At 41.4% G+C, this 19346-nt stretch overlaps 1 protein-coding gene across 1 annotated transcript; it reads right to left on the bottom strand.

Moving 5' to 3' along the window:
- Positions 1 to 1945: 1945 nt before the first annotated feature.
- On the bottom strand, positions 1946 to 18704 carry znf296 (zinc finger protein 296). Its single transcript, XM_028464871.1, has 3 exons — positions 18410 to 18704; positions 11158 to 11490; positions 1946 to 5228 (listed from the first exon to the last, which is right to left on the bottom strand). The coding sequence occupies exons 1-3, from the start codon at positions 18459 to 18461 to the stop codon at positions 3466 to 3468; spliced, it is 2148 nt and encodes a 715-aa protein (XP_028320672.1). The 5' UTR covers positions 18462 to 18704; the 3' UTR covers positions 1946 to 3465.
- Positions 18705 to 19346: the final 642 nt, after the last annotated feature.

Here is a 19346-nt window from a genome sequence, read left to right as displayed (position 1 = left end):
AAAAATACCCAACTAGTCTTTTACTATGGGCTACTGCCGGTGGTCATTCATATACATTAATGTATATAAGTCCCTCCTTCGTCCTATAGACCGCTATATGAATGGTCTGCTCTCAGCCAATAGACTTCGACTTCCTTTTTGAGACTCTCAATCAAAGTGAATGCGGAACTGTGCATGGAAACAAGGCCGCGCGTCACAACAGAAAACAGGTAAATATGATTTTTGCTCTTACCTGACCCATAGACCTACATCAATGCGACCCGATGCAACCTTGTTATGTTCAAGCGATGCACGTGCAAAAAAGTAGAGGCGTGGTAGATTGGCAGAAACACTGGGAGGAAGTGGGGCTGTTTAGGGCGGGACATCGAGACGTTTCTCAGAAACTCTGGATATCAGGTTTAATAATTCTGATTTACTAATTTTATACTAATTTGTCTTCGTCTGTCCCTGGAGGTGATGGTCTTATGTCTTGTATAAACTAAACTCCCATATTGGACAATCTTGAATACGATTAGAGGATTTGCTAAATATTGTACATTGGCTTTTCAAAATACATTTGATGATGGGAGTTTTCTGAAGTTTTGAGTAGTATTTTATACAATATACTTCATTCAAAACCTAAAGATTTGTGTTATTGTAATTTAGCACTGATGCACTCTAGTTATAATCTTAAATGTATTATATTGTAGGATGTAATCTGACAATAGTTAGTCATACTCCAGTAACAAAGATTTTTTATCTAGGTCACAGTTTGGCTTACTATTCGGTCTCAAAGTCCACGATCCTATCTCCTCACGCCAGTCATTGGTCAGAGAGCAGTTGAGTGTACTCCATAAAGCCCTTAACGTTGTGATTGGCTGGTTTTCGGCCTTGACACTGACCAGTGCAGGGTTTGATGTGAGCTGCAGGTAGGTGTAAACTTCAAGGAAGACAAAGGGCACTGAGGAATGAGGAAAAGATATATGCGCCTGCTGTATGGGCTGCGTTCTCTTTTGTATCACTTTACCTTACATAATTGGGGCAGCACGAGCACCAAATGGCGCTGCGAGTGGCGCCCAACAGACAGGAGTGGAGCAACAGAGGATGTTACCTGTCACCTGTACTGTCCTCCCTCTGTCTCCCTTTCTCTGTCTCTGTGGACAGAAACAGACAGACTCGTGTAGATGTGAAGGAGGGCTCCTCTTCTCACTTCCTTCTTGTTACACATAACACAATGATAATTGGTTGGAGTGGGCGTGTGTGCATCTGGTGCAATAACCCCACCACCAGCCCTTCACATCTAACCCCACTCCACCTCTTCATCTATACCCAGCCCCCCACCCTGTTGAAAGCTCATTAAAAGAGCTGCTGTTAATGAGCTAGAGAGATCATAGAACTTCATTTTATTTGGGGGGGAGGTGGGTGGGGTTAGGGCTAAATATGCTGGTGCAGAGGTTTTTATACCCTTAAAATGGAGTCAGCAATTATCCCAACCCCTTGACGCCCCCCACGCACCTTCGATCAGACAATAACCAAACTGCTGCACCTAAACTCCGTCCTGAGAAACCCGGCTCGACCGTGTCCCATCACAGCTCGCTCCACTCATCCCACAATCTGCAAAGAGACCGACACCAAACACAATATGGTACACACATGCAAAACTCCCCCACCTCCCCTCCTCCACCCTCGGCAGAATTACATTACAGTGCTACGAGACAAAGCGAGAACCATCTCAAAGATGTAAACAAGGAGCGAGGGTCCCTAATCCAAACACTCGCATTAAAAATTAATAAGTCAGTGCTGACTGTTGTCCTCTGAGGAAGGCCCCACACTGACTGCATGAACACCCTGGTGATGTAAAACACTCAAAAATAGTTTCACAGGCTTTGTTGTGTGTCTCGAAAATAAAGAAACACAACAAAACGTGCACATATATTATTCAGAGAAAAAAAAACAAGAACAAAGACAACGATAACAACTATTCCCCCTCAATTCTTTATTGAGGCTCCTCAGGACAAGGTCAATTACAAAATAAGTGTACAAAGACAGCAGACCGGCGTACAGCCAGTGAAAACATTAGCATGTAACAGGGGCAAGCAGATATTACAGATAAAACATCAACAATACGAACAAGAATATTGAGCATATGTACAAAACATTATCCCTGAACTGTTCCCAAACACTCACTCATATTTCACTCTTAACAAAGTTACTATAGTAGTCATTAAAATGTGTCGGGGTTCAGCGTGAAGCCTCTGATTGGTTGCGTGTCCTCATTCTTTACTCCTGATTACATGGATGCAAGTCTCACTGAGGACGGTGGAGAGAGGGATCAAGTTGATATATTACCCAAAGATTGTATTCACCTGATATGTACAAACATAAAAACATTCACACAGCACGTCTTCAAACATTCAGCTAGATACACACTAATCGTACATCCCAACCCTGTAGTTCAGCAGTGAAAAAGACTGTTTAGGTTCGACATGCAGCATTCATAAATAAGGAAGAGCTCAAGTGTAAAAAACAAACTATAAACTCCAATGGCAGCTAAAACATGCACAAGCTTTGAGAGTTCTGCACGAATGTAAACAATGACGGAAATAAAAGTCATCATGATAATAAAGGGGGAAAAAAAACACCCGTTTTACATAAAGGTAGAAGTTTTGTATTTTATGCATAGAATCTAATCCTAAAAAAACATTAGCAGGTGTGACTTTAAAATCTCCATTTTCACATTTGTGATATAGGAAACCGAGACAGGGACGATTATCATCTGCATGTACTGTCCCAAAGTCCAGAGAACAACCTCGCTCGGCTCTGTGAGCCTCGTAAACATTAAGTGACATGTGTTGTGACAAAGAGCGTCTTTTAAAAGCCGGAGAAACTGCAGGCAGACAGTGTTTGGATCCATTCCTCCTCTGTGTGTCTGCTTCAACATCCTCAGTCTCCAAAAGGTCTTCCCAGAGGAAAACCAACCACGGCTAGGTAGTACAGCTCTCTCTATATGCTGGTGCTAAACATACAATACAATTGCTTTGTTTGATTCAATTTTTTTTTATATACTGTATATACTAAAAAACTTTTATATATTAAGTTCTCTGAGGTTTGACAGTTGAGATCTGTCCTGTCCAATGGGTCAACAGATATAAATCAAATGTCTTTTTCGTGCTGTACTATGCAACACGGTGACCGGTTTCCTGTGTCGATGTACGTGTACGGACTGTGGCAGCTCACTTCCTCTTTGAGAGTTCTGGTAATCTCCCAGCTGAATGTCATGGCCTTGTTTTTTTCTGCGGTCTAAAGATCTGAAGGCACTTGGTTTCAACACGCAGCTCTGCTCTCGATCATGAGACACGAGGCTGTCGTGAGCCTGAGAGCTCAGAGAACAGACTCCATTTAACATCAGTTCAGGGATTCATTTAGTTTTCTTTGATTGAAAGTCGTAGTTTAAAACTAAGCAGGTCTGTGACTAGTAACTGGTCCTTATGGAGCTAAACTTGTCTCTGCTTGGTTCTCAGGTTGTGTGGCTGCAGCCACACACTCGCTCTTCTCCACATAGTCCTCTTGACTTGGTATCTCTTCCACCTCTGTCTTTTTTACCTCATTCAGCATTTTAGATGCTAACTCTATCTGATCAAAACTGGCATCTTCCGCCTCCATTTTCACCACGATGCCCTCTCCATGGGCTTTTATAGCAGCTAATGTATCTGCTGCGCTAGCCTGTGCATATGTGCCTACACTGGCGTGACTCAGACCGTGAACCTTCTTCAGGTGCTTCTCTAGCGTGGCGTAGACAGTGAAGGGTACTGAGCACAGCTGGCAAAGAAAGGAGGCTTTGGTTCCGTGGGCTCCGTGTGTTTTCATGTGACGTGTTAGCTTGGAGCTCTGAGCGCAGGCGTAGCTGCAAAGACCGCAACGGTAGGGCCGCTCGCCCGTGTGGCTGCGTCGGTGCACCGTCAGGTTGCTGCTGTTCCTGAAGCGTTTACCACAGAACTCACAGGCTTCGTCCTTCTTCTTCTTCCCTGATGAAGTATTATTATTGTAGTGGTTGTTTCCTCCAGTGTTGGCACGTCCTGTGGTGGTCCTGTGGTCATTGTCCGTCTGCCACTCCTGCACATCTTCACTGACGTTGGTTGAGCTCCAGTCTTTCTCCCTCTCCATGACGTCTCCTCGTTCGCTCTCCCATTCAACGACTCCTCGGACCGCCTCCACCATCTCCGGTTGCTTTGGTGTGCAGTTGCCACTAGCTATGCCACTCTCGCCACTCCCTCCAGTCTCTCCGCTCTCCAGTGACCCTTCGGAGGGGCTGGAACAGGGTGAGGCATGCCTCGGGCCCTGGCCTTCCTCCTCACCACCTTCCACACTCTCTCTCTGATGCTGATAGAGCCTCAGCAGCTCTATATCAGATGGTCTGACCTGGGAGGTCAGCACCACCAGGCCTGAGGCTATGGAGGGGTGCTTAGGGAGGGTCAAATCCAGCTCATTGGAACCTTGGATTCTAACATCTGAACCCTTTGCTCCAACTCCAGTGGGCTGCACTATAAACGTTGCACTCCTCCCTAGCGGCCTCCCAACCTGCTCCCCAGTCATGACAGACTTGTATGCACTCCCCCCGCCTGCAGCCTCCTGATGGTGATGGCTCCTAATGTGGCGAGCCAGCTGACCGCTTTGTGTAAAGGCTTGGCCACACACTCCACAGTGATAGGGTCGCTCACAGGCATGAGTCCGGCGGTGGGCGGAGAGAGCACGCAGGGACTGGAAACTCTGGTCACACAACTCACATTGAAAGTCCCCCTGATGTGTACTATTCTGAGGAAAGGGGGAGGCCGCGGGTGGAGACGAGGATGGAGAGAAATGCAGGCCTCCGGGATAACTGCCGGTGGTGTTATTACCTTCTGCCAGCTCTCTGAGCCGCACAGAGAAGTTGAGAGCCTGCTGGTTGGAGGAGGAGGTGGAGTGTGTCTGATGTGATCTAGCGAGGCGCTGGTTGGAGGGTCGAAAAGCTGAGGCGAGGGCCTGGCTCAGACGACGAGGGTCTAGAGTGGCTGCAGCAGGTTTGCAGTCTTTACGACCTCCACCTCTACCGACACCACCTCCTCCTCCCTCACCTCCATCCGTGTCATCCTCCTCCTCCTCTTGGTAGATGCTGAAGGAGTGTGTGTGCTGAGCGTGTTGTAGGAGAGTCCATGCTGAGGGAAACATGCCCTCACATTGTTGGCAGGTGTAATACGGGGGCTCGTCATGCACTGTCAACAAAAATAAAGAACATGAAGTTAGCATTTTGAGAAGTAAACAAACTAACATCTGCAAGCACACATCCAATGAACCAACAGAAACTTAGAAAAAGGAAGCATGCCTGTCTCTCCCAGCAGTACAAAATGAGGACTTTCCATTTTCCCCTCCAATTGAGCATCCTGTAAAGGGTTTTTGGTTTTTCTTTAACATCTTTAACCTGTTTGTGAAGCAGCTACAACTTTTCCATGACCCATACTGTCATGGGACAGCCAGTGTGAGTCAAAAACGGAATTAAAATCAAGTTTCACGTCATTTGTTTGTTAAAATTCTCCAATGTCTAAAGTTATTTTGAAGGTAATTTTAAAACAACTGTGAAAAATAAATCAACCTGTCTTAAATTATGAAATAATCCAAAACTACCTTTTTCTCCTGAGTAGATATTTATTAGGACTTTGCCTCGTTTTTGGGAATTTATAATGAAAAACCTTTTTTTTATACATTTGAAGAATTTTTCAGAGCTTGCTTGTAATACATCCGATCACAGCAAAACCCTTTGGTCAATATTTTGCAGAAAGAATGGAAATACCTTCCATGAGTGTGAAGCCAAAGTGTATGAATATACCTGGTGTCAGTTTACAGTTTGGTGATCTGACACCAGTGAACTGCAACCACAATGTTTCAGGAGACAAAAGTCAAACCATGCATGTACTTCTGAAAGCTCCACGAAGCTTTCAGTAAAACTCAGTCAATGCAACAGGAATTCTTCTTAAAGAAATTTCCCCTCCTATAGACAGTGTAGACGTTTCTACTTCACCGTGTTAGCTGCTGGCAAAAGAAGTGGAAGCAAACTTGGCCAGAAATTCCTAAAAAAAGGTCCTTGAGGCACCAAAGTCACAGAACAGAAAACAGAAACTTTACAACAAACGCACTAATGACTGAGAATCAGAAATAAATATCCGTCTACAGGGTTGATTCAATATGAATGTTTTCACCAGTGTTTGTTTGTTTGTCTGTTGGAATATCAAAAGCACTTAACAGATTTTGACAAATTTTTAACCAAGGATTCAGATTCTCATCATTGGCAAAATTTCAAAAATGTGATCAAAAATAATTGATCGTCTTTCATGAAATTTGACTAATGTCGTGTTGGTTCCTCCATTAGTCCACTAAATTTCATCCAAATCAGACCTGGACTTTTGGACCTATTGTATTGTTATTAATGGGGATGGACATTTCTTCCAAGCCTTGAAAATGTGAATGATCACTGTACCCGATCCAGATAACTGTGAATATCTGACAAAAAGTATATTTGGCGCTTGACGGAGGTTTGACCTCTCAGTGATGAAACTGAATTGAAATTGAATTGGTTTATTCTAGCTTTCGTTGATTGAAACTCTGACACCAATCAATGTGCAGCATCCATTTGGTATGTAAACGTAACTCACTTTAGTTTAATGCACCGGGAAAAAGCCAAGAGGCAATGACCATGTTTTAGTCAAACAGAAGTTCGACAGCGAGACTCATGATAGCGCACGATCGTAGTTTATGGTTAAAGTCATTCCTCCTTAGAGAAAAGCTTTGCACACAGGGAGAATAAACCTTTAAACTCCACTGAGGAGGATCTGGGCCTAGATGAGACTGAAACCAATAAAACTCCGGTGGAGAGGGGACAGTACTGTCCTCTACGACACACAACAATAACCGTTCACAGCTTGTCTTGGCCTCGATCAGTGGATGTGATATCATGTGAGAAGAGGGACTGTGAAAATAAGGACGAAGAGAAGAAAAACATCAAAGGCGCGAAGAGTCAGATCCACAGCAGACCGTAAGAGGAGAAGCTAAAAGCTCGAGGGCCAACCAAGATGCAAACTGTGTCACAAAGTTACATCTGAAGATGTTTTAAAAAGTGGCAAGCTTTGTCTCCTCACCGTGAGTTCGTCTGCAATTAAGCAGCAAATTGCTAATTAGTAGAACATTAAAAAACCAACCCTATGTAAATCAGGCACTGACTCAGCCTGCTTGACAAACGAGGCCTTTCTGCATAAATCAAAAATGGAAAGACGATTCCAAAATTGAATGAAAAACATTTTTTTTTCTTCCTTTTTGGAGCAGTTCAAAGCCCACTCTAATATAAGCCTCTTTCATGTTTCCCCAAGTCAAATCCATCTGTATTTTACTGGAGGGGGAGGAGAGCAAAGATGAAAAAGAGAGCAACTCTTTCCTTCTCCCGTTTTTTCCTCCTCTCCCGCCCTCGCTCTGTCTGGAGACACGAGGAGTGATGGTGCTCATGTCCTTTAACCTAGCCTGAGGAGGAACCTAGGAGAAGTTGAGATACTACTGGTAATAATAGGGTGAGGAGTGCACACACGGAGGAAAAAGAGCCTGATAGGTAGGTCAGGGCTCAGGAGTAACAACGAAAATGAGATAAAAAAAACTGTAATGTAGTACGGGGGGCCAAGAGACACTACAAAAATATGTCACCCCAATGGATTGTACTTGAGACCCATCCTCCAACCACAGCAATCTACACCCCCTCCACCCCCAAAACCCTCCAAATCTTTCCCTGAGGTGGGGGCGGGCTTTTGTCTCGGGGTCCTGGAGTGAAACACAATACCCAGCCGGTTTCTCTTTCCTTTGCTCTCGCTGCACTCACTCCTTTTTTTTTTTTTTTTTTTTTGTAAGGATTCCCATTTGGCCTGGGGTAGCACTTGAATATTAAGCAGAAGCAATAACTACTAATTAAAAATGCAGATTGGCTGGGAGCGCTAACGAGCAGCAGGCAGAATCTCTTCTCCCATGGGAGGCAGAGGGAGGAGAAAAGAGAGGAAGGGGGTGAGAAACTGAAAGAGGGCAAAGCGAAAGTGTGTTGAAGATGGGGGAAAGAAATGGATTGGGGGGGGGGGGGGGGGGGGGGGGGGGTGAGAAAAAAAAAAACAAACAAGGAGAATAAATAAAAAGGAATGAGACAGATGCACGCAGCTCTTCAGTAATCCATCCTGCCCCCCGCCCCGCCCCTGCTTTTCCCCTCGCCTCGCTCTTGAATGCAGAAAATAGACGAGGACATGTCTGTTGTGGGATAACTGCTCTTTCACTCTGACGCTCACTTTCCCTCCCACCCGACAGCTCGTTCTTCAGCAATATAACGAAACAAAAACATTTCTCACACAAGACTTATTCTGCAAAAACAAACTACAATACCGTTATATCTCACTGAGGGTTTCTGCTCACTGTTTGTTGAGTTTCACGTTGATATTTCATCTAATCTGGACCAGTTTGACTTGATGCGAGCTGAACAAATTTGAAAGAAAACTGTGACAACACCAGCAATTACATCAGAATGAGTTACACACACATTAAAGATGTAAAATAGTCATTTATAAATAAACAAATGAATAAATAAAGTCTTTAAATGCTTCAGCATAGGAATAAAAAAAATATTTCTACTGCAAAGTTTACAAAAAATAACGTAACATTTTTTAAGGTTGTTTGCAATTTTTACAGAGGATTTTTTAAACTCCAATATGATACATTAGATCAGAGGTGTCAATTTTAATTACAGTTTTATTTAATTTGGGGAACTTTTGTGGAATAATTTGAGATAAATTGCATGATTTTGAAAAAGATTTGAGTTCTTTCAACAACAACAAATTACAGCTGAATTATTTGGTCATTTACACAATAATTCGTGTTTTCTCTGTCATTTTCACTTTCTCCGGCGGGCCGAATCGGATTCCCTGAAGGGCCAGATTTGGCCCCCGAGCTTTGAGTTTAACACGTGCATTATATGTTTAAAGTTGGGTTTGGCAATGCAGAGACAGACTAGTTTGAAAAGTGCATTGCTGAGTTTGTCCCTAAACCTCCCATTCCCACCTCTTGAATCATCAAATACGAAAGATAATAAATTGACAGACAGCGTTGTTATTCAATCATATACTGTCTTAAAAAGTGAGGAGACATTTTTTTGTCTTTAATGAGAGATCTCACTTTCATCTTGAGTTCTTAAGACTTGCTAAAAAGTCAAATAAACAGTGTTTTTTGGATTAAATTTTTCTGAAATTACGCCTCCCAATAAATAAACTGATAATAAAAATAATTATATAACTAAACGTCCCAACAAACTTAAATTATTCCAGGAAGTCCTCTCAACAACTCCAGAAATTATAACCTCATATTTTTGATCATGAAAAGAAACCAAACGTATCTACAGTTCCATTATTCATGAGTCTCTTTTACTGTTTTTATGTGTGTGTGTGGTTTGTATGTCTGTCTATTCCTGTGGGAAACACATTATTACAAACTGCTTTGTTCTCTGACGAAAAGCGAGAGACATGAAAACTGGTTGAAATGGAAAAATGTGAGGAGGCTGTGGACTTTTGCAGACATTTAAATATCTTGTAAAGATATTTGGGGGAGAAAAAAATTATGAATAACAGAGTTTATGATTTTTTGGTGAGTTTGACCTCCTGTATCATTGAGTCTCTAATTTACTTATTGTAAAAAAAAAATAAAAAAAAAAATGCCACAAGAAATTAGACCTTCACAACAATTAGTGCACAGAAAGAGTGCTGACACCATGGTTGGGGTCATTTATAATTGTAATCATGTAATTGATAATTAAAATGAATTATAATTGTAATCGTAACTGGAAAAATCTGTTGCTGTTGTAATCAAAATTGAATTGTAATCGAGTTCAGATAATTTACTTTTTACCTGTAATTGGCATGGAAATTCTAAAGAAACTGTCATTTTAATTAAATGCAAATCTGGGGAACCATGTTACAGTTTTATGACATACACACACGTGATTAATTAAAAATGATTAAAATACATTTAACATCAAGTTTACCTGTCAGTTCTCTTGAGGATCAATATACCATTTACTAAAATGGAAATTGAGGGGTACACTGACAGAAAAAAGGCTCAGAGACCCCCCATCAAACACATTAAAACCAATAATTTCATTGATTAGGAAGGCTAACAAGGTAACCAAGAGATGAAAAACAAATTGTTTGATGAATAATATTTTTTAGCTGATTTAAAACATGGGTCAAAACTGACCCGTTATCATAAGAGATGCTAACAGAAAGCTAACCCAGGATTATGGGATTATTTAATAAAGGCTCAGTAATTGTGATTAATTGTAATTGAACTTCAGCAATTGTAATCATAAGTGAGTTGTAACTGATTAAAAGAACATAAATAATTTAAGACGTTATTGTAGTTTAAAAATTGATCTGACCCCAACCCTGGCGGGCACACAGAATGAGACAATGAAAAAGAATGTAGAAGAGGAGGATGACTATGAGGAGGAAAAAGCTAGAGAAAGGAGGGGATTCCCAGGAGCTCAGGTGGCTGGGCCTGGGGCAGAAACAGTGGGAGATGTGCAGAGGAGCTGCACATGATGCAATGTCCTTCATTAGAGTGTCATGACAGTGAGGAGAGCAACATATTCTCCTCGGACTATTTAATGCTGCAGTACACGACTCCGACCAACACCTCTCTTAACATGATGAAATCAGAAACCCATGGATGGAGCAGCTCGCTGTGGTCTGAGGGAGCACAGGTAAACTCCCTGTTTGTCCAGGACAAAGTGGATATAGCAGGGCTTCAGCAACATGTTTACCTGGCCACTCCACCTCAGAGACGCACAGTCAGGGAGCTGGGACTGGAGCTGAGGAGCTCAGGTGCTCAGCTCAGAGTCCTGAGGGACCCTCGGTGCCCTTCCAATGTTCCCCATGTCTCTTCTTCCACACACAATTATCCTGTGCGTCACTAACTCACACAGGTCTGCTAATGGCAACAGCTACTTAATGAGATGAACGCGAGAGGGAGGGGTGGTACGCCAAGAAAAGGCTTGAGCAAAATATAAAACACAACAAAAAACAGAGTCACTAATTAACAATCTGCCTTCTACTTCTTCGGCTGTTTCCCAGAACTCACCTGCTGGCCGTGGCTCCGCCTTCACCTTCAGGCCTTGCTCCTCCCCTCTCCTCAGCTCGACCATTCCCGCACCAATGACATACTGCTGTGTTTGGCTGGCAGGCGAAGGAGGTGTGGTGCTGGCGTTTGTAGCTTGGTTCCGGGTGCTGCAGCCTCCCTGTTTGTGCTGGATAAAGGCCAGGATGTGGGCCAGAGGGAACGCCTGGCTGCACTGACCACAGGTTAGAAGGTCACGACCCTCCATTAAAGCTCCACCATGGTGAGGAGCTGCAGGACCGCGTGGAGGAGGGTGGCCAGCGGAGGAACCAGCAGCTTCTCCTGCACCAACCACATCTGAGTGAGAGAAGAGACACAAAGTTCAATGAAACTGGATAAAGTTTGTTACAGAAGGACTTCCTGTATAGCAAACACATTACATTTGTCCTGTTATTGAAAACATTTACCTTTTTTCATTTTTTGTTGCTCTGATTGTTTCATTAGAATCTATAAACCACAGCTACACACTATGTCTGTGTTCGAAATGGCACACTCCAAACTTAATGAGTATATACTGTCTGCTATATACTATAAGTATGATTAGGAGGATTAGGATGATAACCGTTCCCACTGAAGTATACTTCCCAGTTTCCCAAGATGCATTTCAAACCTACAACGACAAAAACCTGAATCACACTGAGGCTAAATATCTCTGTTAATTCCCCACTTTTGCAAGTTCTGAAAACATCTGAAGTGAGAAAGTGTCCAAGTAGAATATCAACATGTGCTCATTTGATCCATAAAACTCACAACATTTTGGAGACCCCCCCCCCACACACACACACACACATTATGCTGCTGACAAAACTTCTGATTAACTTCAAAACAAGAGCCATATTTACAAAATCTTAAAAAAAACCTAATGGTAGACAAGAAGAAATACTTTTATTTTGAAAAGAGGATGTTTGACTTTTAGCTTGAAAATGGTCCCAGGAGGATTTAACATTCAGCTTGCAATGCATCATGGGGCGGTTGAGTATGACTAGTGTGCCCACTGTGCATACTACACATATACACATACATAAAAATATTCCAATGTAGTATACATCTGGGTATTTCTCGCGTACTCAATCTTTTCATACTGTCTGATGTGAACGCACTACATACTCATTTTGATGCCAGACTTATTATGAGTAGTACGTTTGTATGTGATTTCAAACACAGCCTATGAGTCATTTGCTCCGACTCTACTTGATGGCATTTCATTTCAAGAACAAAAATGTCTGTACTGCAATTTCTAGAAAAGAGTTGATGGAAATAAACAAAGTAAAATGCATTTATTATAAATTAACTTGTTTTTTTTGTGTTTTTTTGTTAGAGAAGAATGCAGCTCATTATTAACTGATTAATGGTCTGATACCAGTCTGCAGCCCAGTGGTTGGGGACACAGATTGTAGAGGATTGGTTTAGTTATAGTGTCTCAAAACTTCTCAGCATCTAGGTCTGGGTACAACTCCTGGTGTGGCCGTGTTACAATGATTCTTGGCAGTAAATATGACACTGTTGGAAAGCCTGTTCATTTCACTTTTAAATGTGTTTGTAAGGCTAAGGAACATGAGTTTGTGGGATGAGCAGCAGAGCTGAGAATGTGGGATGCCACATCTTCTGTGTATGGCCAAAACCAAACAGCTTCTTGTGTCATTGACTGTTTGGTGGATTGGATAATTGAAGTCTGAAGAAACAAGTTGAATCAATTTATTAGGGACGTCCCAGTACAACTTTTTCACTTCTGATACGATACTGATATTGCAGCCTTGAGTATTGGACGACATCAATCCGATGCCATATCAGCTCGAATCATGCATACTTTTACAACTTATTTTGTTGTGTGGAATGTTAGAAAAGGTTTGATCATGTGATGTCACTCAAACAGAGAACAATAGTCAGCAACAGTAGGTATGAGAAAAACTGACCCATTTATTATTAACCAATTAGTTACATACATTTTATCCTTCAACATAATACCTACAGTATTCTACAATTGAATACATTTAATATAATATATATTGATGATTTTAGATTAGGTCCGATAAAATCCGATATTCGTTTTCTGGCTGATATCGGACCGATATCTGGCATCAATATAGGATCGGGACACCCCTTCAATTTATTCATTTAACAAACATGAGCCTCGGTAAGTAATTAAGGGCAGCTGTGGCTGCAATAGTAGTTTACCACCACAAAGTGTGGCATGAAAGAACAATTCCTTTATTCTGTAAAGCAACTTGGAGTGTCCAAACAAGCGCTATATAAAATTGATGTATTATTATTATCTATATAGCACTTTTCACAGACTTATAGTCACAAAGCACTCTACAAAGATAAAAGACACATTAAAATACATTCGATATCGGCAGCTCTGGTTGAGTCAGTAAGGCTAGAACCCTTTCTTAAAAGAGAACATTTTTCAGTGCTTTTTAAACTAATCTAGTAGCGTGAGGAAGAACCATACACAGCCTCCTCATGCTGGTCACCAGCATGGTCACACACTGCTATGGGACACCAACATATTCTTCAAAATAGCCAGTGCGGTAGTGTTGGTCACTCTGAAACAAACAGCGCGTCCAAGCTGCTCACTGGAGCTAATCTCAATGCAGAGAGATATCAAGATGACATCTTGCAACAGCTAATCCCATATCTCTACAGATAGGGAGCAAACGCTCCACCCCACAGAGCTGGGCTGATCACGGACTGGGGGCAGAGAGGATGGAATGTTCTGACCTCAACCCCATTGATCACCTGTGGATCAGCTGTTCATGACCAGCATGAGGGGGAGGGGCCAGGCTGCGGTGGCTGTGTATGGTTCTTCTTCACGCTACTGAGGCTTATGTTTGTTAAATGATTCAAACATCAAACTGTAAATTTATTATGTTAAGGTTTCGTTTATTCACACAACTTTTTTTCAAGAAATTTGATCTCCTGACATGTTTCGACTGTCAACTGCCAGTCGTCTTCAGAGGCTTTTGCTGATCGCTTTGATGTTTTCTCGACTTCTGCATAATGATTACAGCAAGAATGTCTGAATAATGGAAACCTTAACATCATATTTTGTAAAAAAAAAAAAAAGACCAAATGAATTTGCTGGAATTATTGCTGGAATTATTATAGAGTTGAGAGTCAAAACATGTCAGGAGATCCAATTTCTTGAAAGAAGTCGTGTGAATAAATGAAACCTTAACATATTATTTCTTAAAAAATAAGACAAAATGAAGTTGGTGGAATTACTTAACAAACTTTAAATGTGTTTTGTTTCTTCAGACTTCAATCATCCAGTCCATCAGTCAATGACAGAAGAAGATGTTTGAAAAAGATTTGGCAAATTTGTCATGGATGCATCCCACATTCTCAGCTCTGCTGCTCATCCCACAAACTCATGTTCCTTACAAATGTGGCACTATTTAAAAATGGAAATAAACAGTTCATTTGCATTGTTGCAACAAATAAATAATCCACCATTCTTATTTTTTGTGGCAAGTTTATATTTGATATAAACCAATCAATAGCTCATAATTGTCACTGTCATAAATATGTCCATTAGGGATGTAACGATTCACTCAACTCCCAATACGATTTGATTCATGATACTAGGTTCACGATATAATTCTCTCACAATTTATTTTACAAAATGAAACTGTAGACAAATGATGACCAGAAAATATTCCTTTTTTTTTTTCTTTGAAAATAAAAATACCTGTACTATTTTCTTTGATCTTTCATTGTCAAAAGAATCCCTTGATAAACTATGTAAAACAATGCATTTTAATGAAAAATAAATCCTGAATGAAATCAATAAAGAAATAGTACAAATGAAGAAGACGTCTATTCTTTAAAATTCTGGCTTTCACATGTTCTTTCTTTCTCACCTCTTTCATTTTGTCTTGGGGAAGCCAAAATGCTTCCACACTTCTGATTTAAAACACGGTGGTGCGTCCTGAATTTCAAATTCTAAATAGATAGCACCCGTTGCTGTAAAAAATAAAAAAATAATAATTAAAAGTACTGCGATTCAATTTCAGAGTATCGACGTGAACCGTGACGCCTTTGAATCGATTTTTAACTGCCTCACGATTAATCTTTACATCCCTAACGTCCATGTTTATGTTTAATTTTGAAACTTAGAAGGCTTGCTGTGAACAAGCATTACTTTCTGTATTGCAAACCGCTAATATCAAATAATTAGGATTGTTAGTTTGCTAGTTATTAGGCAGGTCTGGCCACAGGATGTGGCGTCATCGCTAAATGACCATTCCAATGCTTTTCTCTATTTCCTGCTGATATTTGTGTTTTCTGCCTGCAGAGACTGAGGTCTGCTCAGGAGCCCCGAGTTCACACCACAAACAAACAGATCAATGTTTCTCATATAGGAACTATAGCTTCCTCCCAAATTTCCAAAACATGTGTGTTAGATGAAAACCCAGCATGAGTGACTATATGGAACTGTCTGCATGTGTGTGACCCTGATTGGCCAGGGACTGTCCATGTCCAGGGCACCAATAATAGGGTTGTGGCCTGAGACTCCAGCAGGATGTAAGCAGGAGCAGAGGCTGATTTCCTAAACCCTGCACTCTTTAAACATTAGAGGATCAAATGTTCAGGTATTTCTCCGTTACACACTATTCTATCTATAACAGGTGCTGTAGTAATCAGTGGCTACGCCTCACACATGAGCAGTCATCCTTTACTGGACGTGAGTGTGTGAATCCCTGATCTGACTTACAAACGTATTTCCATTTAAGTTTCACTCGACTTTACATTCATCATGCAAGTTTATATTTCATTAGTTATCATTAAAGGTGTCCTAATCCAAGATTCATATCTGTCCGATATCAGCTAAAAAAAAAAGTTGAAAAAGAAGATCATAATATATCGGCCTGCATCTAAAATATCAGATATAAACACTCATAAATAATTAGTTTTTACTGAACTTATTGTGATCATTTTTCAGGGTCTTTTTTTTTTTTTTTTACTCATTCTATTCAATTTTAAATATGCTTATGTTTAAATTAAACTACTTATTTTTATTTTGCACTTGAAAATGTTAGGTCTTATAATTTATTTATTTTCATTCTATTAAAGTGTATGATATTATTACGTTTAAGGTTAAAGTGCATGCAACCCACTGGTTTATGATAAATGGGTCAATTTTTTTTTTCTCTTATTGTTGCTGACTATTGTTCTGTGTTTGAGTAATATCACCTGATCAAGCCCTTTCTAACATTCCACAAAAAATAAAAATAGATCATAAAAAATATACGTCATCTGTGCTGATATTGTATCGGATCCATGGCTGTATCGGCCAAATTCTCAACACATCAATATTGCTGTCTTATCCGAAGTGAAGAAGTTGAATGGGAACACCCGTATTTATCAGACTTGTGCATCTCACAAATGTTGGCAACACATTAAACTCTGACTGTGACGGTACGCACTACACCAGCTTTAGTGCTTGAGTGTCCTTTATAGAAATAGTTTCAAATAAATGAGTCATTTAGAATTATATATATATATATATATATATATATATATATATATATATATATATAGGGTTTGTATGGTAAGCGTTTGACAACACTTCTTCAATCGACTCACAAAGTTGTGTTGACCTCAATGAAACAAGCAGGTGTGGTGACCGAAAGCAGGACTTTCTGTTGTTAGCTCCAGGGTAACAAGGCCACTGACCACTTCCTTTTAAACAGCCACTAACTGATTAGGTTTCTCACACACACACACACTCCTAACAGTCCATCTCAACGCTAACCTCTTCCTTCTCCACTTGTGAAACACACCAAGCAGTGGATGATAAAGTGTCAGAGGGAGGCTGGAGGCTTTCACCTGTCACTCACAGCCACAGGCCCATGCAGGGAGTTTCTCAACAGGAAGTGGATTGCAATAAAACTGAAAAAGTGACTAAAGGTACTGGAGATAAGAGCGATGGCTGGACAGTTGAGTATCGGGAGGGATCTCGTCACATTTAAAAACCTGATGACGATGAATGGACGAGAAGGTTTGAGATCTATGAGCACCTTGGAGGTCTTTCTCACAAAGTCAGGGGGAGGAAGAAGAGGGGAAGGGCGAGCAGAGGGGCTGTGAAAGTGGGGAGAGAGAGAGACTATTGCTCAACACAGCAGTCGTGGGCACACCTTGTTGATGCCTTGGCCTGAATCCACCTGCCTAGGCCGGCGAGCACATTGGACAGGTACAGACAGTACAGTCAGAAGCTGGATCTCGCCAGTTGTTTGTTAAAAAATGTCACCTTTCCTGTTTCAGCGCTGCAGTGTTTGTGCAGACCTGCAAAGGTGCGGTCACGCACATGAAGGGTTGAGTCAGGGCCTGTGGTCACATCAGACACGCACAACTGCTCTTCAGACGAGCAAATGGAAGAGAACAAATGCTCTTTAATCATCTGTCTTCCTGGTTTTGTCCTGTCTGTGAATGACTTGAAACATAAATACATGAAGATTCTGAATAGAAGGTCCTGTTTAAAAGGTAGACTCTCTCTACTATAAACAAACCTGTTTTTATAATGCACAATATCCCAATTACATGCTTTTTTATGTATTGTAATATCCTCATACAATACAATGATAATTAATGTGTTTCTGGTCCTTAATCACTGGGATAAAGTCAATGTCAACAACAGAAGGGAGTGGATATTTAAAGTCTGACAGTCATCCAGATTTCATCAAGAGATGATGCATTCAAGGTCCAGGATGTTTTTTCTAAACTGTCAGACATACTGAGATAATGTAAGATCATCATCATCATCATCATCATCATCATCATCATCATCATCCCAGTATACCATGGAAACATCAATCATGTTCGGACCTGTAGCCTCATGTGAACACAGCGTGCCAGCAAACCGGTCCTTCCTCTGTCTGTGACACACACACACACACACACACACACACACACACGCACACACACACACACACACACACACACACACACACACACACACAGCTCCTACAACTTCAATATTTGCCTTTGAAGTCCGCACACAGAATTAAAGAGGTCAGTGCAAACACACACAGATACTTGTGATAAACCCTTTAGGAAGTGTTTGCTCTGTTCAGTTTTCCTCACAACACATCATCAGTCTATTCATGCATTATAAAAACATGTGACAGAACGCATCCAGATCAGGACCTAAACTTTTTAACAAACAGCACAACGTGGTTTTCACACTGGATCCCATTACGTGTCTTGTATTTACCTTGTATTGAGCTCAGGTGCTGAGGTCTGCTTCCAAGTTTGCGTCTGGACATCGCGGCGCACCTTTGGGCACCTGTCGGACTTTACGCAGCACAAAACCTCCACAAAGTCCAAAGGCAGGTTCCGGGTCCTGTGCTGGGCTGTAAGTGGCTGAACTGGAGCCCCGGGGAGCAGACTGGGACTGGGCTGACTGGGACAGGCTGGACTCTGCCTGGACTCGCACTGAGCTACCGTGAAGGCTGCGTTCAAGTTCACGCTTCTCTCCCCCCTGCACACACACACACACACACACACACACACACACACACGCACACACACACACACACAGCCCCGCCCCACCCCGCGATCACCGGCCCTGACCCCGCCCCCTACCTCTTTCTCTCTCTCTCACACACACACACACACACACACACACACACACACACACGCACGCGCACGCACACACGGGGATTATTGGGATTATATTTTCTATATGTGTGCCGTTTGTCCCAAGTGTCCTTAATTTAGAACTAGAACCAAAGATCAAGCGGATTTTTAAATGTGTTAACAATTAAGGCACAAAAACTATCAATAAATCCAGAATAACGCCATAAAAGTTACTCAACGCTCATTAGGAATATGCAGTAATGTTAGGTTTGACGTCACCATGTGGTGGGGTTAATAAACTGCAGAGCAAGAGAAATAAAGTCAGACTGTTTTTTTCCTTCTCTTTCTTTTTCACCTTTATTTTCTTCTTTTGTTTTTCTCTTTTTATTTACTTCCTTATTTTTGAAAAAAAAAAAAAGAGGGGGGTGAGGACTTAATTTTAAATAAATGTATTTTTTTCTTGGGGGGGGGGGGGGGTTAGGGGGAAGAATTATAAAAAACAAAATAAAAGATAATGTATTTATGTTCTGAGCTCAGCTCTTCATGGATTACTGCTGCATGTTTCCAGTGTA

Source organism: Gouania willdenowi, chromosome 13 (genome assembly GCF_900634775.1).
Source record: "Gouania willdenowi chromosome 13, fGouWil2.1, whole genome shotgun sequence".
NCBI lineage: Eukaryota > Metazoa > Chordata > Actinopteri > Blenniiformes > Gobiesocidae > Gouania > Gouania willdenowi.
This window is presented reverse-complemented; position numbering and strand designations above follow the sequence as displayed.

Bases quoted from the DNA above. Each gene is read 5' to 3' on its own strand.
- znf296 (XM_028464871.1), bottom strand. From the start codon at position 18,461: ATGTCCAGACGCAAACTTGGAAGCAGACCTCAGCACCTGAGCTCAATA. The intron at 11,491-18,409 runs GTAAATACAAGA...TCTCTCACTCAG, and splicing joins GCACCTGAGCTCAATACAAG to ATGTGGTTGGTGCAGGAGAA. The intron at 5,229-11,157 runs GTGAGTTCTGGG...TTTTGTTGACAG, and splicing joins GGCGGAGCCACGGCCAGCAG to TGCATGACGAGCCCCCGTAT.